Source organism: Dermochelys coriacea, chromosome 4, assembly GCF_009764565.3.
Source record: "Dermochelys coriacea isolate rDerCor1 chromosome 4, rDerCor1.pri.v4, whole genome shotgun sequence".
Classification (NCBI taxonomy): domain Eukaryota; kingdom Metazoa; phylum Chordata; order Testudines; family Dermochelyidae; genus Dermochelys; species Dermochelys coriacea.
This window is the reverse complement of record NC_050071.1, coordinates 77,339,126-77,366,918: the sequence shown is the minus strand read 5'-3', so window position 1 is coordinate 77,366,918 and position 27,793 is coordinate 77,339,126. Positions and strand designations below refer to the sequence as shown.

Genomic DNA, 27,793 nt, shown 5'->3' with positions numbered 1-27,793 from the left:
GAGCGTCTTCCGGGTGGGACTGGGAAATTGTGGCCGCGTGATTAGTCACGAGCTCAGGCGCGCGCGCGGCCCGGAAGAGGTCTGAGGGCAGCCGGCGCGTGGCGATGGGGTGCGGCGCGGGTCAGGCGCTCCGCTTCTCTCTCCTCGCCCCCCTTCTCCTGCTGCTAGCGCCGTCGCCTGTGCCCGTGCCCGTGCCCGTGTCCGGGGCGGCGGGCGTGGGTCCAGCTGCGCTGCCGCTAGTCGTCAACACCTGGGCGTTTAGGAAAGCAACGGAAACAGGTGTCGCTGGCTCCGGGCTTTGCCTCGTGCTGCTCCGGCGGGGCTGGCCGGCTCCTGCGGGCGGGGGCTGCTGTTGAGGGCGGGGGCGCGCTTGTTCTCCTTCGCACCTGTGCACAGCGCGAGGAGCGGTGCCGCCCGGGGCACTCCCCGCAGCGCCTGGATTGCAGTGGGGTGGGGTGGCCGTGACTCATGTCTTGCGCTGCGCTCCTTGGTCGCGTGGGGGAGGCTGGGAAGCAGGGAGAGACGTTGTTCTCCGGGGTCGTGCTAGTGCAGAAACCCCTTGACCCTGGTTGTGCACACACAGGTGTACTGGTAGAGCGAGAGGGGAGATGTGTATTTCTTTTTTCCAATGCTGATTTACCTAAACGGCGACAATGGCTGTGGATAGACTATCCCAAAGAAGTTCCTAAGCCAACTTCTCTACATTTTGGGGGGGTCAAACTAGTAACGGAAGTTCAAGTGAAACTATAAAAATGCCAGTTAAACATGGGGGGGATGGGATGTTCCCCAACTTGGGCATCTGCCCCAACATTTAAATGTTATTAAAAGCTTTGCAAACCAAAGCGTAACAGGAGTGTTTCTATGTTGCTGTCTGTAACTATAGTTTAAAAAACCACCACCATTCCCCACCAATGTTCGAAATCCAAATAGCATACCATTAGGAACCTACACATAAAGGTAATTTTGTTTATTTTCCTTTTTGCATTTTCTCAGTTTGGACCATGAAACACCATAAATGGGGACAAACTTGAGTTTTTACATTACCTTCACTTCTAATAATCTGAATAGATATTAGTACCATAGGTATTTAAAAGTGTGCTTAAAATAAATTTTTTTAAAAAAATTTAATGTTTCTTCAGAGTCCATCCCACAACTCTTTAGACAGCAGCAATTCTGACCATTATTAGATTTTTCTTTGCTCTGTTTTACCTTGTTAGAAGGCATATATTGTAACTTACAGATAAGATGTGTATTGCTGACTCTTACTGTCACCCACAAAGACAGCTATGGGTTGTAGAGACAGATTTAGAAAATGCACCCAAGCTAAACTACTGTAATTTTGATATGAATTAATTCTTGTTAACTCAGTTAAAATTTAATTTTGTCAGCAGCGAAAGATCTCACTTGCAATGTAAAAAGAAAAGGAGTTCTTGTGGCACCTTAGAGACTAACAAATTTATTAGAGCATAAGCTTTCGTGAGCTACAGCTCACTTCATCGGATGCATTTCGTGGAAAAAACAGAGGAGAGATTTATATACACACACAGAGAACATGAAACAATGGGTTTATCATACACACTGTAAGGAGAGTGATCACTTAAGATAAGCCATCACCAGCGGCGGGGGGGGGAGAGGAAAACCTTTCATGGTGACAAGCAAGGTAGGCTAATTCCAGCAGTTAACAAGAATATCAGAGGAACACTGAGGGGTGCGGGGGGAGGGGAGAAATACCATGGGGAAATAGTTTTACTTTGTGTAATGACTCATCCATTCCCAGTCTCTATTCAAGCCTAAGTTAATTGTATCCAGTTTGCAAATTAATTCCAATTCAGCAGTCTCTCCTTGGAGTCTGTTTTTGAAGCTTTTTTCTTGAAGGATAGCCACTCTTAGTTCTGTAATCGAGTGACCAGAGAGATTGAAGTGTTCTCCAACTGGTTTTTGAATGTTATAATTCTTGACGTCTGATTTGTGTCCATTCATTCTTTTACGTAGAGACTGTCCAGTTTGGCCAATGTACATGGCAGAGGGGCATTGTTGGCACATGATGGCATATATCACATTGGTAGATGCGCAGGTGAACGAGCCTCTGATAGTGTGGCTGATGTGATTAGGCCCTATGATAGTGTCCCCTGAATAGATATGTGGACAGAGTTGGCAACGGGCTTTGTTGCAAGGATAGGTTCCTGGGTTAGTGGTTCTGTTGTGTGGTGTGTGGTTGCTGGTGAGTATTTGCTTCAGATTGGGGGGCTGTCTGTAAGCAAGGACTGGCCTGTCTCCCAAGATCTGAGAGAGTGATGGGTCGTCCTTCAGGATAGGTTGTAGATCCTTGATGATGCGTTGGAGAGGTTTTAGTTGGGGGCTGAAGGTGATGGCTAGTGGCACTCTGTTATTTTCTTTGTTGGGCCTGTCCTGTAGTAGGTGACTTCTGGGTACTCTTCTGGCTCTGTCAATCTGTTTCTTCACTTCAGCAGGTGGGTATTGTAGTTGTAGGAATACATGATAGAGATCTTGTAGGTGTTTGTCTCTGTCTGAGGGGTTGGAGCAAATGCGGTTATATCGTAGCGCTTGGCTGTAGACAATGGATCGAGTGGTATGATCTGGATGAAAGTTAGAGGCATGTAGGTAGGAATAGCGGTCAGTAGGTTTCCGATATAGGGTGGTGTTTATGTGACCATCGCTTATTAGCACCGTAGTGTCCAGGAAGTGGATCTCTTGTGTGGACTGGTCCAGGCTGAGGTTGATGGTGGGATGGAAATTGTTGAAATCATGGTGGAATTCCTCAAGAGCTTCTTTTCCATGGGTCCAGATGATGAAGATGTCATCAATGTAGCGCAAGTAGAGTAGGGGCATTAGGGGACGAGAGCTGAGGAAGCGTTGTTCTAAGTCAGCCATAAAAATGTTGGCATACTGTGGGGCCATGCGGGTACCCATCGCAGTGCCGCTGATTTGAAGGTATACATTGTCACCAAATGTGGAATAGTTATGGGTGAGGACAAAGTCACAAAATTCAGCCACCAGGTTAGCCGTGACAGTATCGGGGATACTGTTCCTGACGGCTTGTAGTCCATCTTTGTGTGGAATGTTGGTGTAGAGGGCTTCTACATCCATAGTGGCTAGGATGGTGTTTTTAGGAAGATCACCAATGGACTGTAGTTTCCTCAGGAAGTCAGTGGTGTCTCGAAGATAGTTGCAATGTAAGGCTCTGTTTCTGCCAACACTTACCCACATGCTTAAATTGACTACTTTTGCATAGTCTCACCAACACAATGGGGGAATTACTTGGAATAGTCAAGTTTAGGTATGCTATCACCCGTGTCTAGTGGAGGTCACAATGGAGAGTGCCAGTATTAGGTCAGACTGTCCAAACTTGGCAAACGCTCCGAAATTAGTGGTATATCCTATAGTTAGATTTAACCAAAGCAGTAAGGTATATGTGCTCCTGGGTCACTTTACTAGCTCACCATAAAACCACTGACAGTCTAGTTCAGGGGTGGGCAAACTTTTTGGCCTGAGGGCCACATCTGAGTATGGAAATTGTATGGTGGGCCATGAATGCTCACAAAATTTCTGGTTGGGGTGAGGGTTCTGGGGTGGAGCTAGAAATGAGGGGTGTAGGAAGGGCTGTAGGTTAGGGGTAGCGGAGGGGGCTCCGGGCTGAGGCAGGAGGTGTGGGGGGAGGGAGCTTTGAGCTGGGGCTGAGGGGTTTGGAGTGTGGGAGGGGGCTCTGGGCAGGGGAGTGGGGGTGGTTGAGGGCTCCGGGTAGGGCTGAGGGATTTGGGGTGCAGAAAGGTACTCAAGGCTGGGAGAGCAGGAGGGGGATCATAGTTGGGGCATGAGAGAAGGTCGGGGTGCAGGCTCTGGGCAGCACTTGCATCAAGTAGCTCCCGGAAGCAGCAGCATATCCCCGCTCCAGCTCCTATGCAGAGGTGCGGCTCGGCGGCTCCGTACGCTGCATCATCCATAGGTGCTGCCCCTGCAGTTCCCATTGATCGCAGTTGCCGGCCAATAGGAGCTACAGAGCCTGCGCTTGGGGTTGGGGTAGCATGCGGAGACCCCTGGTTGCCCCTACATGTAAGAACCAGAGAGAGGACTTGCCACTGTTTCCGGGAGCCGCACGGAGCCATGGCACGTGCGCAATGGGGCAAGCATCCGATCCTGCTCCCTGGCTAGAACTCGAGGGCCAGATTAAAAGGACTGATGAGCCAGATGTGGCCTGCGGGCCGTAGTTTGCCTACCCCTGCTTTAGCTAGTTGTCTTAGTGCTGCCACATTTACCACCCAGACAAACTGGACTATTGTGCTGAAAGATTATTAAAACCAAAATTCACCACACGCTGAGTTCTTACAGCCCTCAAACCAGTCACTTCCTACCAGGTCAAGGTCCACTTCAGATCTCCCCAAATACAATTCTGCAGCTAATCCTTTAGTAAACTAACTAAAGATTTATTAACTAAGAAAATAAATGAGTTATGCAGAGGTTTAAAGCAGGTGAATTGCATTGCAGGTGAATTAAAGCATGTAAATCCAAAATGCTAGCAGGGATGTTATATTGGATAGTTTTTTATAAGTCTCTGATTTTCCCAAGTAGTAGTGGGAACCTCAATCCTTTGTTCAAAATTTTCCTTGTCAAAGTTCAATAGTCCAGAGATGTGGTAGGAAAGAAGAAAGAGATAAAAAGTGCTTTTTGGTTTTGCCTTTTATATCTTGACCTCTCTTCTGGAAAAATCCTAGCTATTTCCTAGGTGCAGACTCAGCAGTTCTTCATATGAATTGCAAATTTTGCTTGCATCTTTTGGGTGCTATTGCTAGGGTGTCTTCACAGCTCCTTTGGTTATTCCTGAAGGGTTAACCTGTGGGTGCTTCAGAGACTCGCAACAAGTTCGAGTTACAAACACATAGCAAAATGTCATAACTCCATACACAATATTGATACACACATTATTACAAGATAACTATACACAGCAGATTATAACGTTTTCAGTGATACCATACAAGGTATATTTTGTACAAGATTTATCATAATTTTGCAAAAGTGTGGTGACCATATTAGTGTAGTCGATTGCTTTCCCCGTTATGCAGCATCACATACTTGCATAAATATTTGCAGGATCTGGGCCTGTGTCCTAATCCTGCTATTTGTTGCAGAGGGGTGGATCTCTGCACCCATGTGGGACTCACACTCAGGGCTCTGATCCCATGAAGCAGTTTGCATGATCAAGGTCTGTGGGCCAAGTACAGCAGTGCCATTTGTTTTGACTCACATAAAAGGCTTTTTTTGAGCCACAAACTAGATCTCAAAGGATAGATGACCGAGAGGGAGCAGGGAAAAAGATGTTTATTTTTAGTGCTGCATAAATATTGTTTTTAGTTTCTGTTTGTTAATTTATATACTTTAAACACTGTTAGATTTAATTTTATATCTGGCATGTTTTAACTCTGGTTATTTGTGTCTGAAATGGCTCTTAGGAAATGTTTTTAATATAACATTTTCCTATTGTATATTTAAAAAAAATATTTAACTATGCCATGATCCTGCATAGGTACACGGACTCCATGTGGGCTTGGATATACCTGTGTGAAAGAGTTTGTGTGTGTGTGGCCTTAGTGCTATTCATGCCTTGGAGAGAAGGAGTGCTTTAATTACACAACAGTAAATTATTGTGGTGGTTTTTGTTTTGTTTTTTTATTCATTATATGATATACACTTTAATTGTGGACACTGTTGCAACAACTCTTCACTCACAAAAATGTCCCATCGCTTCCAATTCAGAAACATTAGCCAATTATGCAAAAAATGTTGACTTTTTATATCCCGAATAACACTTTCTCTAGATTTCACCTAAGAATAACAACACATTATACAGTTTACTTTTACCTGCCATACTTGGTGTAGTTTCTTGTGTGTTTTTGTTTTTATATTTTAAATGAAATATTAGACGGTAATTATTTTCACTTACCAGGTGTTTGTGTTGATTACAGCGTGGTATACCTTACAGTCAGGAGGCTCTGAGCTGGATGCAGTAGAAAGAGGCTGCGGTCAGTGTGAGACTGATCAGTGTGATGGAAGTGTGGGGTTTGGAGGAAGTCCAGATGAACATGGAGAAACAACATTAGATGCTATGATTATGGATGGGTAAGAAAGTTACTTGGAGAAGGGAATAATACTAATGATTTTTAGTACAGTTCAGTATGATGTAAGCATTGTTATATGTACCATGCCATCATGTTGATGTGTTCTATAGACATTACACTGAACTCAAACTCTGATATTAATTGATATGTTCATGGGTACAATAGAAAGAAGGAAATATCCAATCAAACAGGGAATAAATTGCCATGGCACCAGGATGTTTGGAAGCTAGCTAAGCATTTTTTTTTTCCTTGTAATCCCTGACATTCATTTCAAATAGCCTGATTGCCAGATAAGGGAGCTAAGGGTTGCATATGGAGTTCCTGGGTATTGAAGAGTAGAGATTCTCCCTGAAAATTAAACATAATGTACAGTACCTATATGACTGTTTGTCTAAAGAGGCAGAGAGAGGCTTACTTTTGCAGGATTGGGATATCTGGAGGTTTAAGCACAAGTTTAATAGAGAACCATTTGCTCTTTAATTTCCATACAAATTTTATTTTCATGACAATTCTGTGTTTGTCTTTTAGGTCTTATTCATTGTTTAGTTCTGACCTACACTTTGAAAGTCTTTCTAGAGTAACTGGTTTGCTTAGTGGTGCAATTATTTATACCTGAAATACTTAACTAGTAAAACTTGAATATGTATGCATTTATATCAATACAAAGATTTCCACCAGTATAGTATAATGCACCTTTTTCTTGATATAACTGTGTTCAGGGATATTGTACTACTTTAACTATACTACTATAGATAAAATGGCATAGCTCCTTAGTGTAGACAAGCACAAAGTGTCTATAGCAAAAGATATGTCATTGTTTTATTATCCTTTTGTTACTGTTTAATATATGCATGCCTTAAATATTTCTCACTTCCATATTCTTGTTTCAGCAACACCATGGAAGTTGGGGCAGTAGCAGATCTCAGACGTATAAAAAATGCTATTGGTGTAGCACGGAAAGTGATTCAGCACACTAAACACACATTATTAGTGGGGGAGTCAGGTAATTATGTACTTTATTCAGTTATTTCCAATTCTTACCCTTGTCTTAATTATCACTATACAATAAGGAGACTTACAATAGATAAATCTTGATGGTGGAGGAATCCCCCACATATATATTCAAATGAATGTTGTTAAGTAATTGAAAAGCATTTATCCTTCTTTAAGTTTATTAAATATCTACAAATTACCAGGGTTTTTTAATTCTGCTGTTTCTGCTTGAACTAAAACAAAGGGTTTTATATTCCCTCTACAGACTCGGCTGCAACTATTAACTTTTAATGCCAGAGCTGTTTTAGTATCCCTGAAAATGCATATACTAAGTAAAGATGTTTTGACATAAGACACTATATAAATGGAAGCTGGCATATGCCAATATTTCATTTAAAATACAAGGGCAGAATTGGTACTTAATTTTATTTCAAAGTTCACTTTCATATTTATTGAGCAGTCATTGTACTTCGCAGTTTAAAAACATACATGAAGACTTTCTGCCTCAAAGCTTTACAGAGCTTGTAAATAAATCAGGTACTGTACAGCTTGGCACAACACACCACGTAATGATAAATTCTATAAACCAGTGGAGGTTTCATCTTTTTAAGGTAACTTAATACTTTATTGGTGGATTAATATCTTTAGACTTTATGGAAGAAATGTTACTAGGAAGACTTTGAATAGGGAATGGAAGATTAGTTGGCTTAAGGGCTTTTTAAGTGTAGGGGCTGCATGGAGGAAGTCATGAAAGCAAAGATGAAATTTAAAAAGAGGACGTGGTCAGTGACAGGAAAGGAAGATGAATTTGGCAGTAGCATTTTGGATGGAATGAAGAAAATGAGACAAGACGGAGGAGATAGTTGCTGTAGTTGATGCGAGGACTCCTCTAGGTCTGGAACGGGAGGGCTGGAGTTTGAGATACTTTACAGACCCTTTTGATTTGACCAGGAGGCAGTCTCTAGTGGCTGTGGTAAGAGAAGTATTGGTAGCATACAAAGGATTCAGGAGGGAATGAGTAGAGTGGGAAGTAAAAGTCACAGTAGACTTTGTGCTTCAAGGTGAAAGAGAGGTTTGGGATGGGGTAAACTAAAAGATGTTTGGGAATAGCGGAGCAACCTGGAATGAAGTCTGAGAATGACTAAGAATAATGTAGGTAGGTTTGAAGAGAGAGTCAGAGGGGGTGACAAGCTTCAGCACCGTGTGTCAGAAGGGTAAAGAAAGTGGAAGGGGGAAAAAAAAAATTCTTTGTGAAGGAAGTTGGTTCATACAGTTTTCTCTGGAAGTGCTCAGCGGGATGAGAGCAGGGATTTTGGAAGCCAATATGAGGTGTCACACTGGGAATTGATAAGGCAAACACTGACTGGAGAGGACCGCAGACTCACTAGAGTGTGGAGTTGAACTTTAATATCAGTGGAAGAGAGGAAGGCAAATTTCTGTTCCACACAAAGTATTAAACAATATTAAAAAATTTGTCCTTAAAATGTACTTGGAACAAACTAGAATGACTTCTTGTAAGAGTTTTTCTACAAGATTGTTTCTGCTTTTTATCAAACTACATAGTCTGATACCCGTATTCTACATATTTCAGCTCTTGTTTGGAGAGTAAAAGGAAAAAATATTTGAAACTAGGATAGTCTCCTTAATTTTTCTGTCCACACAGTTTCTTTGAATGATTGACAGAAGAAAGAACACAACTGTGCCCTTAACTGTTCAGCATTATGTAAGATGTACAAGTACTCCTTTTCTTTTTGTAAATGATAGTATTGTAATGTATGGAAAGTACAATATATTGTTCCTGGTACTAAAACGTTAATGGGAATTTATGTTCGGTTTTCAGCATTGAAAATAATTGAGTCTTATATTTGACTTCCTAAACAGTCCTCTGAGTCCTTTTCAGTTTAAGTGACTCCAAGTTATATCAGATAGGGAGTATGATAGATGCTCTTTTTTTTTTTTTTTAAATGAAACCATGCTACCTTAGTGCACATTGCCCAACAGCTCCACTACAGAAGTCATAAAAGGAGGATCAATAAACATGAACAAGCAGACTTTTCGTAGCTCACTTGCTCTCTTGCTTATTTGTTCTAGATACTGAAATGTCAGTAAATATTCAGTAACTTAACCGTTGCTCATTAAACTCCCAATACAAGTGTAGCTTTAGAAAAGCAATACAAAATTAACTTATAATCAATTAAAAGGTTTTTTTGTAATATTTGGATAAGCGGAAACTCCTAAGAATCTTGTAAAACTATGTATTATGTTCACTTAAATATCAAAGGATTCAAACATGAAAGGGATTGGTAATTTACAAATCCTGTAGAAAATTCTATCTGAATTTGATTTCTTCCAGATTACTGTAACTAAAAGATGAATGAATAGCACTTTTTCTATTTTTTTCTGTTCATTTATTTTGCATTTGGCTGTGCTTTGTGGCAATTGCTTTCATTCTTTCTCCTGTATAGACAGTCAGTTCCCCTGCTTTTGATGTTTGTTTTTTCACATGGTGACAATTATTAAAAAAATAAAAAAAAATTAAGAAATAAATAATCAAATTTAAATGTTAGGAAAGTGTGATAGTAAAGCCACAGGAATTGTCAGAGGTACTCAGGGGCAGGTATTGATATCTGAGTCTCTCTGCTTACCTCATATTTTAAAAATGTCTAGATATCAAATTGATAGTGTTTTTATAATTAATTTTTTGTTACTTACAAATGTTTGCTTGTTTAAATTAAAATTTCCCTGTTACACATAGGACAATCTTGATTTTTTGGATGGTATTTGTCCTTTTTGAAAAGTTTTTTTTCCTTTTGTAAAGCAACATGTCTGAAGAGAAAGTTCTGTCATCATAGTCATAGAGAACATATTTAAATGAAGAGAGAAAAAGACATAGTAGATGGCATCTCTCCTCCTAGAAGTGTGGGATATAGTGCCCTCAGTAAAGGAGGAATTGGATGCTGATGGTATATCGGAGATTACACTGATATACTGTTTGTGTGAGGAACTATATTCTATAGTTTCAGGGGGATGAGCTATATATAAACTAATGTCATCTTGATCATAACATGTATTGTATGATAAACCTTTTTCTTTTTGCCTTTTAAAGCCTCACTGTTTGCAGAAAGCATGGGATTTCCATGTGAAGATTTAACCACTCAGAATTCTCTTTCAATATATTTAAAGTGGCTTAATCAAAGCTGTCAGCCAAACTACTGGAAGGTATAGTATAATTGTTTTATTTTAGAAATTTGACCAACATTGCTTGTTACTCTTGACTTATTAAAGAAAGAAATAGTTCATATTAAAGGAACAAAGAATGTTCCATTAAATATTTTTTAAAAATCCTGGAATTCTCGCTCACTTGATATACTTGGGGATTGGAAAGCCTGTTTGCTGCCTGATTTGTAGAATTCTGTTAATGTTGATGTTAGTACAGTGATTTTTCATTCCTGAGTTTGGGAGAAAATCCTAACCCTCAAAAACAGAGGATGATTTCTCAGAGAGGCATGAGTGCAGAAACTTAAAATTGAGTTTCTAAATGAAATCCCTTAGTGGGAATTAAGGCCTTCGTCTTGCAGGTATTTAAGCATGTGAGTGACTTTTACACATGGAAGTAGTCCCATTACAAGCATAGGGACTACTCATAGGCTTAAGTCTTTCCAAAACTGAAGCTTAAATTGGTAGCTATAGATCAGGGGTCTCAATCTCAATTTACTTTAGGGCCAGTGCCAGTCCTCAAATCCTCCCAGCGGGCCAATGTCACTCATGCTGCCCAGAACCTGCCCCCCAAAACTCTGTCCCCCGCCTGCCTAGGCTCTGGGAGGGAGTTTGGGTCAAGGAGGAGCTTTGGGGTGCAGGCTCTGGGAGGGAGTTTGGGTGGGGGAGGAGGTCTGGGGTGCAGGCTCTGGGTGGGGGAGGAGTGCAGGCTCCAGGAAGGAGTTTGGGGTCGGGGGGGGGGTGCAGGCTCTGGCAGGGAGTTTGGAGGCAGGAGGGGGATATGTGGGGGGGATGGGGGTGCAGGCTCTGGGAGTGAGGAGCGGGTCTGCCGCTTACCTGGGGCTCCAAGGTGGGGTGGGCCAGGCCAGGGGGCCTCCACGCACTGCTGCCCCAGGAACCGCCCCCGCAGCTTCCCATTGGCCACAGGAGCACTCAGGGCAGGGACAGCACTCCCCTACTCCGGGGCCACAGGGAGGGGCCAGCAGACACGTGGAGCGAGCAGGCAGCCGCTACTCAGTTCTGCTGCGCTGCTGGGGCCCTGGGCCATTGTAAATCGCCTGGCGGGGAGTGCCTGGGGGCGGCAGGTGGGGCTAAGGGAGAGACCCGGCCCCAAAACTGCTGGAGCCCCACATTGGGGAGGTTCGCGGGCCGCAGATGGCCTATGGGCCATGAGTTTGAGATCCCTGCTGTAGATGATAACAAACATAAGTTACCATGTTTGTCTCTTTGCACAGACTTTTACATGCTTCCAGAGCCCACTCCTCTGTAGATTGTGTTGTCTTTTTTTGTAACTGAAATATAGTGGAATTGAGACAGTTTAATTTGGTACATACTCTCTTGCCTATTCATTTACTTGAAAAGGTGTTCTGCCTAAAGTATTACTTGTGACCAACTTTAGTCATTTTAAGTTCAAGAGGATTACTTTATCTCTTAGTGTGGTACTAACAGCAACTTTGTTTCTGTGGTTTCTTTATCTTGCTGAAAAATGCAAACTTGTTTTGACCAAAGAATGAGTCTTGTGATTGTTCTGCTGCTTTTCTCTAATAAGCACTATCAGATTAACAGATCCTGTACCACACATTATGGAAAGCCAGTCAATTCATCTCTTAATAAGAGTATCCATAGTTTTTGTAACTTCAGTACAACTGTGCATTAGATATCTTAAAAATATTATACAACGGTGGAATTTAATTTTTGTTGCAGTAGTTTGTTTAAAATGCATCTTTACTGAAATATTAAAGACTCATATGAATAAAATATTGATTACAGAATGTAATACCAGATGCTTCAAAATCCTGTGGACCATACAAACAGGCTAAACAATTAAATAGTGAAGAACGGATCAACTCACAGAAAAGAATAAATATTCATAATCATGATACAATTGGTAACACTCTTTTTGGTTCTTCTATACTAAAAGATGTATTCACTTTTTTGCTTCATGATCAACTCAATCTTACTGAGTTCAAATAAAAAATTATTTCAGACTGGTAATATACCAGATATACAGCACCATTTTCAAATGTATGTACTATTTATGCACATGTTATGAAGGAGTTGGTTGCAACTCCTTAGTCAATTTAAGGTTTGTAAGTCTAGAATCTATTTTAATCTTTCCTCTTCTTTTTAACTTTTGATTTCAGCAACAGCATTGTTTGCAAATTTGTATGCCTAAAATAGGTTAGGAGTAATATTCTTGTAAAGACTTTCAGACTTTACTGGTAAAGCTTTTTTTTCGTTGTTGTGTCGTAGGCAATTTTGTATATTTATAACATTTTCTTGTATTTCATGATTAATTTTTCACATGTTGTCAGCATAGCAGACATTCCAGAACAGCAGACTTTGGAGACTCATTTCCAAATACCTCAGTACAGATTATTTATCTATATTTTGTCAGTTAAATTTTATCTTCTGCATTTTGAACCGGATCTTTGCTAACTTGGTGATTTTCATGCAAAAAATCTTCAAAATTTTCATTACCAAAGAATTACCACTTAAAATTTTAAGTGCTGAGACACACACAAATTCATCAAAGTACTTAAGAACGTGCCTAATTGACTTGAATGGGACTACTTACTGCTTTAAGAATCTTTCTGAATTGAGGTCTGAATTCCATAATTGCTGGAAGTAAGGGGGTGCCAAGATTGGTGGGTCATGTATTGAATATGTCTCCTCTTCATTTGTACTTGGTTAAGGTAGTTAAGCTTTATTAATGTATTTTTGAGTGTGTGTTTGTACTGGTGGCTTTTTGGACTCTTTAAAATTTGGATAAAAAAAATTCACTAGAGTTTAAATTATACTTATTATTGTTTTACCAAGAATGATTATATATGGCCCAATTTTCAAATGTTTTAAAATACCAATATTTAGGTCCCTCTGAAAAATCACAATTCAGGTGTAAAACTTCATTTTAAAAATAGAGCCCTTACAAGGGCTATAAATATATGATCAGTTTTTATGCTGCTGAATGGTTTTAATAAATATATGAGAAATTATTCTTGTTAAGCTTCACCATTGTTTAAATCTATAGGCATGATTGTAATTGGTGGTTCCGGAAATGTTGCAGTTGGGACATCCACAAATGGTGCAGTCCACAAAATCCAGGGGTTAGTATTTGTAGTTTGAGAAAAATACATATGGTATTATCTGTATAGGTGAGGTGATATTTTGCTTATCTAAATGATCGTGTTTATACAGGGACTAGCACAACACAGCCCCATTTTTTGGTGGGTCTTTAAAGTGCTGCTGCAATTACAATTTTTAGTGGGCTTGTTTTTTCAACTTTGTATATAAATATGGTAGAAGTTACTTTAGGCCTGCTTTTTCTTTTTTCATTTTTAAATGGGAGCAAGAATAGGTTCTTTATGAGCATTGTCTAAAGAATGTGTAGATCTAGGGTTACTCCTTGCATATTTGATGTTGAATTGAGTTTGTTGCTTTATGCTTGTAATAGCCTGGTGGCCCCTTTAAAAGCTTTTCATAAAAAAAAAAGACATGACCCATGCTTTCACTCTTGAAAGTTAAAGAAACTTTAAAAAACTCATGTCCGTGATAAATTTGATTTGGTCTGACTCAATAAATATCTCTAGAACTTTAGGAGTCACAACAGGATCAAGGAATGAGGGCTTGTTTACACATGGACCCATTTAGGACCTATTCTTGAATAACTCTGTATGAACTCTTATTCAAGAATGAGTGCCTTTTTCCAGATTTGCTTAATCCACCGTTGAAGTGGACTAAGATGAAACAGAAACCTTCTGTATCTTGAAGGAAGAATACTCTGGAAGGCTGAAACTGTGGAACAGTCATTATTTCACGGGTGATTTTGCTTTTTTCTTGGCAGTGTGTTGGAGTGTCCAACTGTCAGTCCTTACTATTGAGAGTAGAGAGCTCTCATTACCGTGGTGTAAGATTAGGAGTTCCTGGAATATGAAACTGTAAAATCCTGGTGTATTCTCATTGCTGGTATTTTATGTTGTGTGTTTGTTGCTTAAACAAGAACCCAGTCTAAGAATTTGCCTTTTAAATATTGGGTCTAGTTCTGCTCTGGTACACTGATACAACCTCATTGGCTTCAGCCAGGTTACACAGTAGTGTAACTGGGACCAGAATTTGGCTCATTATAACTGTCTTCATTTTAACTTGATGGGTTTCTTTTCCTTCCTCTATATAGTCGTGTAGGGGACTCTCCAATAGCTGGAGCTGGAGCCTATGCTGATAGTACAACTGGAGGAGCGGCAGCCACTGGAGATGGTGATATCATGATGCGCTTTTTGCCCAGGTTTGTCCCTTTGGGGAAGATTTCTTACATTTTTTGCCAGAGAATTCCTGTGAAACAAATCAACAAATAAAGTGACGAATTAATAAAATTATCGGCTGCTTTTATTGGCTGCTTAACATATTTGGCCATTGCTTCCTTTTTTATTCATGCCAATCAACATGGCCAAAAATAAGACTAGCCCCACATCCTCTCTTACAGACGACCAATCACTTACCAATTCTTTAACATGTTTTCTGCTATCTCATTGAAAATCCTGCAAATGTTGCCAACCTGGTCTTTGACAGAAGAAATGAGTGGATTTCAGATCTAAATGTACTCCACCAAAAATGCTTTGTGTCCCACACTCATGTTTCAGTTGTGGGAACAAACACTTCTCAAGTGTTAGGAAGAAGAGAAAGTGGTCTCAGAGGTGGCTGTTTTCTTCACCATTAGAATTGTATATAATCAGCATGTTACTTTGTGCCTGCTCCTTTTCATTTCCAAAAAATGGTGTAGTCTGTTTAAAATCTGGGTGTCTGAATTTTGCAAATGGTCTTCATGGATAGCCTCAAATAGAATATATTGCAGTACTCCATTCTGGAGGTTACAGAGACATTGATATTTGCAATAGATTTCAGCTCATAAGATAATAGTTAAGATGCTAAATCCTCTTTTAAGCAGCCTGAAGAACTGTTTGCAAAAGCTTGGAATACCAGTGCTTTATGCATACCGGTTTTGGAAAATGACTGGACTAGAAGGCACTATCTGTCCTTTCTGTTTGTCTGTGTGCTTGTCTTGTGCAGAATAGGGAGTGTAATCTAAAGCAGAATAGCTCTGAATTGTCAAATGTCCAGAAAACAGTAATTATTTTGCCCCTTGATTTTTCACTTCTGAAATGTTGATGTATGATATGTTAATATCTCAAAATTGACTTATGAGGAAACAAACTATGGACGATAGCTCTACATTCAAATTTTTATCCAGCTCAGGTGAATAGATCAGTTTTTATGGTAACTTGTATTTCTGTGACAGAAAATATTGAGTCCAGAGATAAGGAACTTCCCAAAATGTGATAGTAGTCCTCCTCCAAAGTGCCAGATTTGAAGCTCATTCCCTCCTTAGTTGAGTTTCTCTTTTATTGTAACAAGACATAGTTGCTTGATATACAGTATTTGTTTTCTGAAAACAAAACAAAATACTCCTTTTAGGCCCGTGTTGTGCTGTTACTCAAAATTGTTGACTTTTGAGATTGTGCATTGTGGAAATGTAGAACTGGTTAGCAGTATCGTTAGTCTAATGATATATTATGTGGTGATACTATTGATATGAAGGTATTTAGTTTGGTTTTGTATTTAAAATAAAACACCTTTTAAAAAAAGAAAACACCTTTGAAGCTTCCTGGCAAATCTGAGACAATTTTTTTTTTTTAAATAAACACTTCATTGATGAGGAAAAACAGCAGTCCATGCAAACTCCAAGCAGGAAGGAGTTGATCAGTAGCTTAGTCTCCAGTTTTGTATTTGTATTCCAAAGTAAATTATTTTGCTTTGTTAATATGAAGTGGACATGTAATGCCATATTTTTGTATCACTAACTGAATACCATAATATCTTCAACATGGAGATTTGGCCAGTAGTGTCTTTTTTTTTTTTTTTTCCCCCCCCTGTACTCCAGTAATTGATTGAGTTCCAAGTTATCATATTTTAGAATGTCTATTCTGATTAAATGGGTATAAACTGGCCACCAGGAAGTTTTTAGACTTGAAATTAGAGGAAGGTTTCTAACCGTCAGAGGAGTGAAGTTTTGGAATAGCCTTCCAAGGGAAGCAGTGGGTCAAAAGATCTATCTGGTTTTAAGATTCTACTCGATAAGTTTATGGAGGAGATGGTATGATGGGATAATGGGATTTTGGTAAGTAATTGATCTTTAAATATTCAGGGTAAATAGGCCTAATCCCCTGAGATGGGATATTAGATGGATGGGATCTGAGTTACCCAGGAAAGAATTTTCTGTAGTATCTTTCTGGTGAATCTTGCCCATATGCTCAGGGTTTAGCTGATTGCCATATTTGGGGTCGGGAAGGAATTTTCCTCCAGGGCAGATTGGAGAGGCCCTGGAGGTTTTTCGCCTTCCTCTGTAGCATGGGGCACGGGTGACTTGAGGGAGGCTTCTCTGCTCCTTGAAGTCTTTAAACCATGATTTAAGGACTTCAATAGCTCAGACATAGGTGAGGTTTTTTTGTAGGAGTGGGTGGGTGAGATGCTGTGGCCTGCGCTGTGCAGGAGGTCGGACTAGATGATCAGAATGGTCCCTTCTGACCTTAGTATCTATGAATCTATATTCAGTCACAATGAGTGTAACTTCTGATTTGTTTCCTAAATCAGCTATCAAGCAGTGGAGTATATGAGGACAGGAACAGATCCAGTTACAGCTTGCCAGAAAGTTATTTCCAGGATCCAGAAGTACGCGCCATACTTCTTTGGTGCTGTTATCTGTGCCAACACAACTGGAAGTTTTGGTATATGTTACTGTTTGTTGTTCGACACAGAGAACTTTGACACAGACGAGTGAAACATAACGGTGGATTTTAAAGCAGCAGGCTGCAACTTTTTTTTTTTAACTTTAACCAATGTTGGGGAATAGGGGGAGCAAGGGGATTTTCCACTCTTACTATCAAAATACCAGGTTTCAGAGTAGCAGCCGTGTTAGTCTGTATTCGCAAAAAGAAAAGCAGTACTTGTGGCACCTTAGAGTCTAACAAATTTATTAGAGCATAAGCTTTTGTGAGCTACAGCTCACTTGAGCTGTAGCTCACGAAAGCTTATGCTCTAATAAATTTGTTAGTCTCTAAGGTGCCACAAGTACTGCTTTTCTTTTTATCAAAATACCAGACATTTTATTAGGTCCAGAAGTACGTGATTAAATGGTATCCTGCCAAACACCCTGTAAATCCAGGTTGGCCCTCTTGAGCCTAATATCTTAAGACTTCCACAGAGGAGTTTCCTGGAGGAGTTAATAAATACTCTTAACCATTTATAACCTCAATTTCTCATATTTTTATAGGTATGATTAATTTGAAGGCTTATAAAAAAAAATCCCAAACTTCTTTAGGATATGGCATAAGGCAGTCTGAATGTGACTGTAACACAGCTTCAAAGCAATCCAAGATCAATCATTATGCTGGGCATCTCATTAGTAAACTCTTAGATCAGTAGAAAGTAAAATTTGCTGATCAATATGGCTTATTGGGTGGACTGCTTGTTGTATATCTTTGATCTCTCTTCCCACAGTTCTGTGTTTGAGAGATTATAGTTGTAGGAACACATTACACTCATCAGTATTAAGATATATTTTTTTCTAATTTACATTACTAAGTTTATTAAGTGCACTACACTGGTAATGAGCATGCTGTTTCCACCTGAAAAGTAAAAGGCTTTTGAGAAATCTCAATGTTGGGTTAAACAGATTGGAAAAGGACATTACACGATTGTACCAGAATTAATAATTGGATCTTTAGAAGATGAAATCTGACAGGCATGCTAATCCTATAGGGAATAGGCAGGTCACTTTTGTTTCTTTTTTCCTTTCCCAGGTGCTGCCTGCAATAAAGTTCCGGGATTCACTCAGTTTCACTTCATGGTTTATAGTCCTTTGCTAAATCAGCCATCTGAGCAAGTAGTAGACTGCATTTAATTTTTTCTGTACCAACTGCATTTACACTTAAAGACCAAGGAGGAAAAGAAGGCTGAAAAGGCTCACTGACTGCCATTTTACAAAGTGTTTGCAGTTTCCTTTTGCACAGGTATTTGAGGAAGAGTAATGTATGTGGAGATAGTGCATATCACTCTCATTTTTTGAATGTATTTTGTTTTATTAACATGTTACCAATATGTCCGTAAACTTGATCTGTAGTTTCTCAATCTAGCAAACTAATTCATTTATTAATCTGGCAGGTTATTTCTAAATTCTGGTGGGCAAGTTGGCTTCATCTACAGGATGAACAAAATTGATTTTTTTTATTTTTTTTTTTTTTTTTTTTAGATTCCAGGGTACTGTGTAGAGATCCAAAATATCTACTGATGATAAAGTGGGATTTCAAAATACTCAACTGGTATATGTGGATGACTATAACTTAAAATGGGAAATGCCTTTTGGAACCATTCTCAAAAATAGATGACAGTTTGCACGATTGTTGTACCAAGAAGAACTGGAGAACAATTTCATGTCTGAATGGAGAGCAATGAAATAAGCTTCTGCTTTTGTGGTGATGCTTTATCATTCCATGATGATCAGTCACAGTCATGCAGTATTACATTGCAAATGTAATCCTGCAGTGTCAGGAAGTTGCTATATTTTGTGGCTTTTTGTGACTCGGATACACTCCCTCCTTTCTTCCTTTATCTCTGGGAACAAACGGAGATGTTTCCTACTACCTTCCAATCCCAAAGTGTTGGGTAGGATCCCAGCAACTGACTCACTTTCAGAAAATGGTTTCCATACTGTGCTTCCCTTTTCACTTCCCATGTTGTGCTCTGTCAGTGTGAGCGGTGCTTTTGTGATCAGCATTCCATTGCTGCCTAAGCTCAGGTAAAGCACCCATCAGATGTACAGATTCCGAGCCCACAGGTCAGTTCTAGAAGAACCGTGGGTGGGATAAGACTGATTTTTCTGTATTAAGTGTTTCACTGGCCATAATTCATTTTTGTAAATCTCTTAATTTTAACAGACCTTTTTGGCAACTGAACGCCAGATTAATAAATTAGAGGTGTTAAGTAACAGTCAGCATGGATTTGTCAAGAACAAATAGTGTCAAACCAACCTGATAGTTTTCTTTGACAGGATAACAAGCCTTGTGAATAGGTGGGGAAGTGGTAGATACGGTATATCTTGACTTTACTAAGGCTTTTGATACTGTTTCATAAACTAGCAAAATACAACCTAGATGGAGCTACTATAAGGTGGGTGCATAACTGGTAGGAAAATCGTTCCCGGAGAGTAGCTATCAGTAGTTCAGTCATGCTGAAGGGCATAACGAATGGGCTCACGTAGGGATCGGTTCTGGGTCTGGTTCTGTTCAATATTTTCATCAATTATTTAGATAATGGTACAGAGTAAACTTATAAAGTTTGCAGATGATACCAAGCTAGGAGGGGTTGTAAGTGCTTTGAAGGATAGACTTAAAATTTAAAATGATCTGGACAAACTGGAAAAATGGTCTGAAGTAAATAGATGAAATTCAATAAGGACAAATGCAAAGTACTCCACTTAGAAAGGAACAATCAGTTGCACCCATACAAAATGGGGAAGGAGTACTGCGGCAAGGAATCATGGGGCAGGGGATCATAGTGGATCACAAGCTAAATATGAGTCAGCAGTAACACTGTTGCAGAAAAAGCAAACATCATTCTGGGATGTATTAGCAGGAGTATTGTAAGCAAGAGAATTAATTCTTTCACTCTAATCTGTGCTGATTAGGCCTCAACTGGAGAATTCTATCCAGATCTGGGTGCCACATTTCAGGAAAGATGTGGACAAATTTGAGAAAATCCAGAGAGGAGCAACAAAAATGATTAAAGGTCTAGAAAACATGACTTATGAGTGAAGATTGAAAAAACTGGGTTTGTTTAGTCTGGAGAAGAGAAGAAAACTGTTATCCTGTCCCCTCTCAAGTCCATAAAAGGTTGTTACAAGGAGGAGGGAGAAAAATTGATCTTCTTAACCTCTGAGGAGAGGACAAGAAACAATGGGCTTAAATTGCAGCAAGGGTGGTTTAGGCTGGACATTAGGAAGAACTTCCTAACTGTCAGGGTAGTTAAACACTGAACTAAATTGCCAAGGGAAGTTGTGGAATCTCCATCATTGGGGATTTTTAGAGCAGGTTGGACAAACACCTGTCAAGGATGGTCTAGATAGTACTTAGTCCTGCTTTGAGTGCAGGGGACTGAACTAGATGACCTCTCGAGGTCCCTTCCAGTTCTGTGATTCTATGAAATTCTTGGAACTGTAATTCTGATGCCTAAGTGTGGAAATACAGTACTTTCTCCCTTGTTTCCTCACTAGTCATTATGTAAAAACTTATACTGATCTCTTGTCTGTGGTCTTTGGATATAGACATTACTGCTTGAGATGTATAGATTTGTTTTTCTTTAAATTACTAATCATCAATCATCTGTCACAATTTAGGATGCACTACAATAACGCAACTTATAAAAATACTTCTGTTTATACTAGCAAAAAAAAATTTAGCTTGGGGTTTTTTGGCTGCTATTTATTTGTTTGGTAATAAACTGTACTGTTTTCTGTAAACTCTTCCTAGCCGCAAGCAGGCTGCCACTTCAAATATATCACTCCTTTAGTAACTTGTTACTGTTCTTGTGGTGGCTTCAATTTTTTTTTTTTTTTTTAAATCAGTTTCTTCTCCCCGCTTTCTCAGGTTGTGATAATACCTTTACCCATAGATGGTGCTCAACTACTCCCATTTGCACAAGGTTTTAAATATTTGTTGGTTCTTGTGGCATCGGTTTTCTCCATTTAATTAGAATTTTCCTATCCCCAGCCTGCCACTTGTATTGAAAATTGAATTATGAAGTTGTCAGTTCTCTTTGTAGGATGCTTAGTAAAGGGAAATGCTTCCTGCTGCTCTGTGCGTGCCCTGTCCCCTGCCCTCCTCCACACACGTGCCCTTCGTAGGTTACACCTCTAAAGGAGCAATTGCATGTATACAATGGAATTTATCTTTAGAGAACAAAATTATTTGAGTACCTAGGACCTTGAGAAAGTGCCGTTTCTCATTTCATCCTCCTACATATCATTTGCAGATACCAAGTTTTATTTATAATGTACTGCCATAGATTTTTGAAAATCTGTTTTAAAGGATCTTTGATCTTCCTTCTAACTTGGCAGGCTTGCTGATCAATTGATTAAATCAAGATCTTGAGATTGATAAGGAAATTTTAAAAGCGAAAAAAGTTAAAATGACCAAGTAGACAGAGCTAATTAAAATATTTGTTATATGAACAATACCACTGGATAATGCAAGCTTACTTTAATGTATCTTAATAATTATTTTTTTGGTGTCCTTGAAAACTCTACATTAAAATGGTCGTTGCCTTATGTTCTTAGTGTCTGTTTTTAAAAGCTGGAAAAGCTTCCAGACAAGAATGGCTGTTTTTAATGACATGCTATTAACTGTTCTGTTGATGAAGTTCAATTTGGAGGATTCATTTCCTTCACTAGCTGTTGAATGTGGATGAAAAGGTGCTTGTGGAAGGTTTTCATGGGTTTGAATTTAACTCTACTCAGAATGCTTTTCCTCTGTAAAAGTGTCAATTCTCTGTACATCTTGTTAATTTTTATGCAAACAAGTAGTCAAAGGGCTAGATAAACAATAGGACATAAGCAAGTAAGGCCAACATTTAAGCACAACTTAGATCCTGAAAATCCCTGCTCAGCTGCTGCTTAACTTTGAAAGTACCTAAATTCCCTAAGCGCCTAAGTTGCCACTAGTGGGCATGCACAAAACCCTCAGTTCTGATGATACTGAGCTGTTTGGAGTTCTAGCTCAAGCCTAAGTCTCAGTGGAATTCTCAGACATGGTGTCCCTCCCCTGCCCCCCCCATCTGTCTTGTGCGATCCCGTGGGCATGGGATCCTGTGGGCACCTGTCTTGTGTGATCCCTCAGAGCATTAAGACTGTCCAGAATATGTGACAGCTCAGCTGTGATGTGAGAAACTTGTCTTCAGATCCCCACTCTGGTTGGTTGATTTTGGAGCAGGGACTTCAACTTAGGTCTCCTATATCCCATGTGAATGACCTACACACTAGACTTTGGGGTATTCTCCTGTTAGAACTGTTCCACGTTCTATCAATTAAATATTCCTTGGGCTGCCGAGGGGAGTTACTGTACAGCTCCCAAGAAGTAGGACTGAGCTATTGGGGTTTGAGCTCAACATAATAGAGAACAAAGGAACGGATATAAAATTGGGTTGGGAGGAAAAGAGGAGCAATGCAATGGGAACTCTACCAATTTCTTCCCTTTTGAGGAGGCTTGAATATGCCAGGGAGCATATTCTGCTGAGCATCTTGGGTTTGGCCCTCCTTGGCAGAATTTTGCTGCCTCTCGGTGAGACATAGATACCAGTTATGTGGGATTGTTTGCGATCTGGCGTGGCTGTAATGCACTTCGGGGCCTGAATAATATTGCTTCCATTTTAAATTAAACCTGTAACCTAAACATAATAAAATTTATACCATTTAGGAACAAGTTATTGTGAGTATACAAGAACTTAGCCCTCTGAAGGGGGTGGGGGGTGTTAAAAAGTGTTTGTAATCATATCTGTGGAGCTCCTAATAATGCCTCCATAACAAGAATGAGCTATTTCTGAAACTCTGTCATGAAAGAGTGAGGGTATGACATTTGGTGATGAACTGTTGGCAAAATAACTCCTGAGATAACTATAATCCAATCATAGTTTGATTAAAAGAAGGACATATGTTCATAAAACATTTCCCCAATGAACGGGGATCACTTTTCCATATGGAATTGAGGGTCATCAAATCAAGAACGGTTATAGTTCACTGTTAATGTGTTCTTCCTGGGAAGAATGTTAAAATATTAAAACAAAGGATATTAATAGAGGCAGAAGACCAGAATTGAATTTTTTATTACTGTTTCAAGACTAGAAAAAATTTGTCAAAGTCTTTTGTACTGGTCTGCCACAATGTTTCCAACCTTGGCGGTTCATCAGCTAGTGAACCTTAAAGAGAGAGTCAGAATGTCATTTTATCACTGTGGCTGCAACAGGGTTTGTGCATCCACTAATTGGAGAGCATTAGACAGATTCATTCCACTCAAAGCTGGGAATCCACATATAGGTCACAGAAACCATTTGTTTCATTGCTTTACCAGTTCTTAAAATAACTGCTAAAAATTAGAGATATTTAAATGGGAATGAAGGGGGAAAGTGAGATGGTAATTGTCATGATGTGATGTCATAGTTGTTGCTCATCAGTTCTAAATAAACGTTCTATTACAGTAGTATTGAAAATGTCATGTGCTATATGTACACGTATGCACTATGGAACTAATAAGAGATGTCTCGTAACCTTGATGACAACTTTTAAGCAGTATCAGTATTGCATTTAATAGTTTAGTTCACTTCTTAAGCACACTGAAGGGTTTATGATCTAGAAAGACTAAACTTAAAAGAATAGTATGCACAAAACAGGTAAATGTACATTCAACCCTGGGATCCGTCAGGCGTAGTAAGTGTATTGGGTCAATTGGGGCACCTGTTTGTGTCCTGCTTGCTGAATTCTTTGTAGTGTTTTCCCCAGGAATTGAAATTGGGGGGCGGGGGTGAAGGCCGATGAGGGTTGAAACTGTGAGGGTTGGCTGTATGCCACCAGAGTAAAAACTGAAAAATGTTTCATGAGCATTTTATTAGTTTTAACTCCATGTTTTAAAATCATAACAAAAATTAAAGTTGGCTATTCAAGCCTACCATGAAGCACTATATCTACGGCCTCCTTGGTTTATTGTGGTAATTTTGCACTCTTCTTTTGTGTCTTCTTGTGTGTCCGGTACTTCCAGTCCTTCATGATATGTTCATGGTCACCCCATCTCAAAAAAGATATAATGGAATTGGAAAAGGTTCAGAGAAGGGCAACAATTATTAGGGTATGAAACTGATTCCATATGAGGAGAGATTAGAGACTGGGACTTTTCAGCTTGGAAAAGAGACAACTAAGAGGGGATATGATAGAGGCTTATAACATCTTGACTGGTGTAGAGAAAATTAAATAAGCAAGTGTTAGTTACGCTTTCACTTAACACAAGAACCAGGGGTCACCCAATGAAATTAATAGGCAGAAAGTTTAAAACAAACAAAGTATTTCTTCACAGAATGCACAGTCACCTGTGGAACTTTTTGCAGGGATGTTGTGAAGGCCAAAATTATAACGGTTCAAAAAAGAACTAGATAAGTTCATGGAGGCTAGGTCTATCAATGACTATTAGCCAGGATGGCCAAGGATGCAACACCATGCTCTGAGTGGTCCTAGCCTCTGTTCACCAGAAGCTGGGAGTGGACAATAGGGGATGGATCACTTGATGATTTCCCTGTTCTGTTCATTCCCTCTGAAGCACCTGGAATAGTCACTGTTGGAAGACAGGATACTGGGATAGATGGACCATTGGTCTGACCCAAAATGGCCATTCTTACATAAAAAATAATTATCAAAACGTTTAGCACAGAAACTCCCCAAGATAATGACCTCTTGAGTTAGCAATGATGTGAGATAATGACCTTGGCAAATAATGCATTTTAAAAACCTTGGCCTACTAGGAAATGTATATTTATATAAGTTTCCCAAAGTTTCACAAATCTAGCATTGTGGTGCAAAGTCACTAAAACATAGTCCAATGCTCTGGCCGATGTTGTTTGTCGTGCCACCGTTCACTCTGTTGCTCTGTCCCAATGGCCCTGAACTGTCTCCTGCTGCTGCTATATGCCACTGTGACTTCTGTGAGTTGGGCTCTCTCAGTGATTTCAGCTGAGCTCTCAGTGGGGGAACCTCACTGCTAGTCAGGCTGGGCCATCTCTTCCACAGAAACACTGTCCCACAGCAGGTCTAAGCGCTTAGACCTGATCATCAGTGATTTCAGTTGCAGTGGTCACTTAACAAAATGAAAGACTATCTATGGAGCCTAATCAGCTCTGTCTTTAAACAAAGGAGAGGGGCAGGTCAACTAGTATTTGTGATTCAGGCAGACCAAGGAAATCATCTGTCCCCACACATTCTCTCTCCATGCCCTCAATCAGCACAGGGTAAGTACAGTTCTACTGCCCTTTACTCGTACAATAAGAATAACATTTCATTACCCCCCCCACACACACACACACACATGCATGTGATTTGTAATACAACCCCAGCCAAAATCCTCACTGGGGCAACACCGCTTTATTTGCTGGATATCTGGGTAGATTAGGTGTGAATGTAAATACAATCTGATCCTGAAGCCTTTCCCCCCAGCTTATCACTAGCTGTCAGGGAGAGCTCATTTAGATTTGTTTACAAATCATCATTTGAAATTATTAGGTTGGCCAATATCACCAAAATGAATGCACTGACATTGTCATAAACAGCTGTATAAGGAAGCTAGTCTATGTTCATACTTTTCAAATCTATTATCCTTTTTCAGATGCATGTATTTTATCATACACTGTATATGCTTTTAAAGAGTAATGTTTCAATTTCAATTCAGATTTCCAAACAATCTCTAAAGTGGCAACACAGAATGTAACTGATTCACAAAACTGGGGGTTGGGGGTGGGGAAATTCACGGGGGGTGTAAGGAAATCCCTGATCCTTTGGGTTCATCTACTCTGCAATAAAAGGCCTGAGTTAGCTGACTTGGGCTCAAGGTGCAGGACTATAAAATTTCAGTGCAGATGTTCCAAGCCTGGGCTCTGGGACCCTCCCCCTTTGCAGGGTCTCAGAGCCTGGACTCCAGCCCAAGCATGAACCTTTACACTGCAGTTTTATATCCTGTCATAAACAAAGGGAAGGGTAAACACCTTTAAATCCCTCCTGGCCAGAGGAAAAACCCTTTCACCTGTAAAGGGTTAAGAAGCTAGGATAATGTCACTGGCACCTGACCAAAATGACCAATGAGGAGACAAGATACTTTCAAAGCTGGAGGGGGGAGAAACAAAGGCTCTCTGCTCTGTGTGTTGCTTTTGCTGGGACCAGAGCAAGAATGCAGGTCAGAACTGCTGTAAAGGGCTAATAAGCAATCTAGTTAGATATGCATTAGATTCTGTTTTGTTTAAATGGCTGATAAAATAAGTTGTGCTGAATGGAATGTATATTCCTGTTTTTGTGTCTTTTTGTAACTTAAGGTTTTGCCTAGAGGGATTCTCTGTTTTGAATCTGACTACCCTGTAAAGTATTTACCATCCTGATTTTACAAAGGTGATTTCTTTTACTTTAATTAAAATTTCTTCTTTTAAGAAACTAAATGTTTTTTCATTGTTCTTAAGATCCAAGGGTTTGGGTCTGTGTTCACCTATGCAAATTGGTGAGGATTTTTATCAAGCCTTCCCCAGGAAAAGGGGGTGTAGGGCTTGTAGGGGATTTTGGGGGGAAAGACGTTTCCAAGTGGGCTCTTTCCCTGTTTTTGTTAGATGCTTGGTGGTGGCAGCAAATAAGGTCCAGGGACAAAAGGTAAAGTAGTTTGTATCTTGGGGAAGTTTTAACCTAAGCTGGTAAAAAATAAGCTTAGGAGGTTTTTCATGCAGGTCCCCACATCTGTACCCTAGAATTCGGAGTGGGGAAGGAACCTTGACATAGCCCCTGAGTTCCAGTCCCATAAGCCCATGTCAGCTTTGCTGCAAGTCTTCTATCACCCTATAGATATATCCTTTAAGTCCTACTTTGTAAATTAGCTTTTGAATTTAAAACTCTATCTATTTTTGCATCTTGGTTCCCGAGTATTCCTTACTGAATTAGTGATTTGCCAGATTTATATAGACACAAATTGCATACTTCAGCTGTCTGGGTCTAACTGATGGAAAAATATGGTGCAGCTTGCTTTTACATGGCATTGAACTGCTATTTAGTTAGTTCTCTGCTAGTCCTTGGAAATATTTAACTATGCTTCATTGTGGCTGCCTATGTATCTTTAAGATATTTTTGTCCATCAGTCGTTATCGTCTTTTGTAGGGCTGGTGTAGAGCAACAACTACAATTTCACCTGAAGTTGATTGATCCAAATGACTGCCTCAGAAGTAGCAGAATTTATTGCAGTAATGCCTCCTTCATATTTATAAATTGGGCAGTAGGTAGTGATATGTTCGATGGTCTGTTGTGGGGAGCCACACTTGCACACCTGGGAGTCCCTTGATTTTTCATTTGTGCAATAGATATCCACATCTACCATGGTTTGGTTCAAAGTGGACTAGGATGACCGTGGGAGGTCAAATCCAAGATCGTAGCCTGATTGCATGAAGCCAAACAAATGTTCCCAGAAAGGCTTGCGGGACTTAAGACATTGTGGGCGCGGCATCGTCAAGGTCTTGGTGAATAGGAAGACATCTGTTTTTCCTGGATTCACTGAGTTTCGTGGAATGTTGCAGCAGTTCAGCATATCAGCGGAAGAGCGATGTTAGGATAGTTAGCCATGGTGTTA

General features: G+C 39.8%; 1 protein-coding gene across 4 annotated transcripts; it reads left to right on the top strand.

The window, feature by feature from the left end:
* Position 1: 1 nt before the first annotated feature.
* Positions 2–27,793, top strand: AGA (aspartylglucosaminidase). Of its 4 annotated transcripts, XR_005292709.2 has the most exons (10): positions 2–279; positions 5,979–6,132; positions 7,022–7,134; positions 10,231–10,343; positions 12,111–12,228; positions 13,372–13,447; positions 14,515–14,622; positions 16,986–17,119; positions 18,194–18,403; positions 18,643–23,720. XR_005292709.2 is itself a non-coding variant. In XM_043513496.1 (9 exons), the coding sequence occupies exons 1-9, from the start codon at positions 105–107 to the stop codon at positions 27,776–27,778; spliced, it is 957 nt and encodes a 318-aa protein (XP_043369431.1). In that variant the 5' UTR covers positions 2–104; the 3' UTR covers positions 27,779–27,793. The 4 variants fall into 4 exon arrangements, 3 of the variants coding, with proteins under 3 accessions (XP_043369431.1, XP_038256190.1, XP_038256191.1); XM_043513496.1 differs by lacking the exons at positions 18,194–18,403; positions 18,643–23,720 and adding an exon at positions 27,757–27,793 and having other exon boundaries at positions 16,986–17,063; XM_038400262.2 differs by having other exon boundaries at positions 18,194–23,720.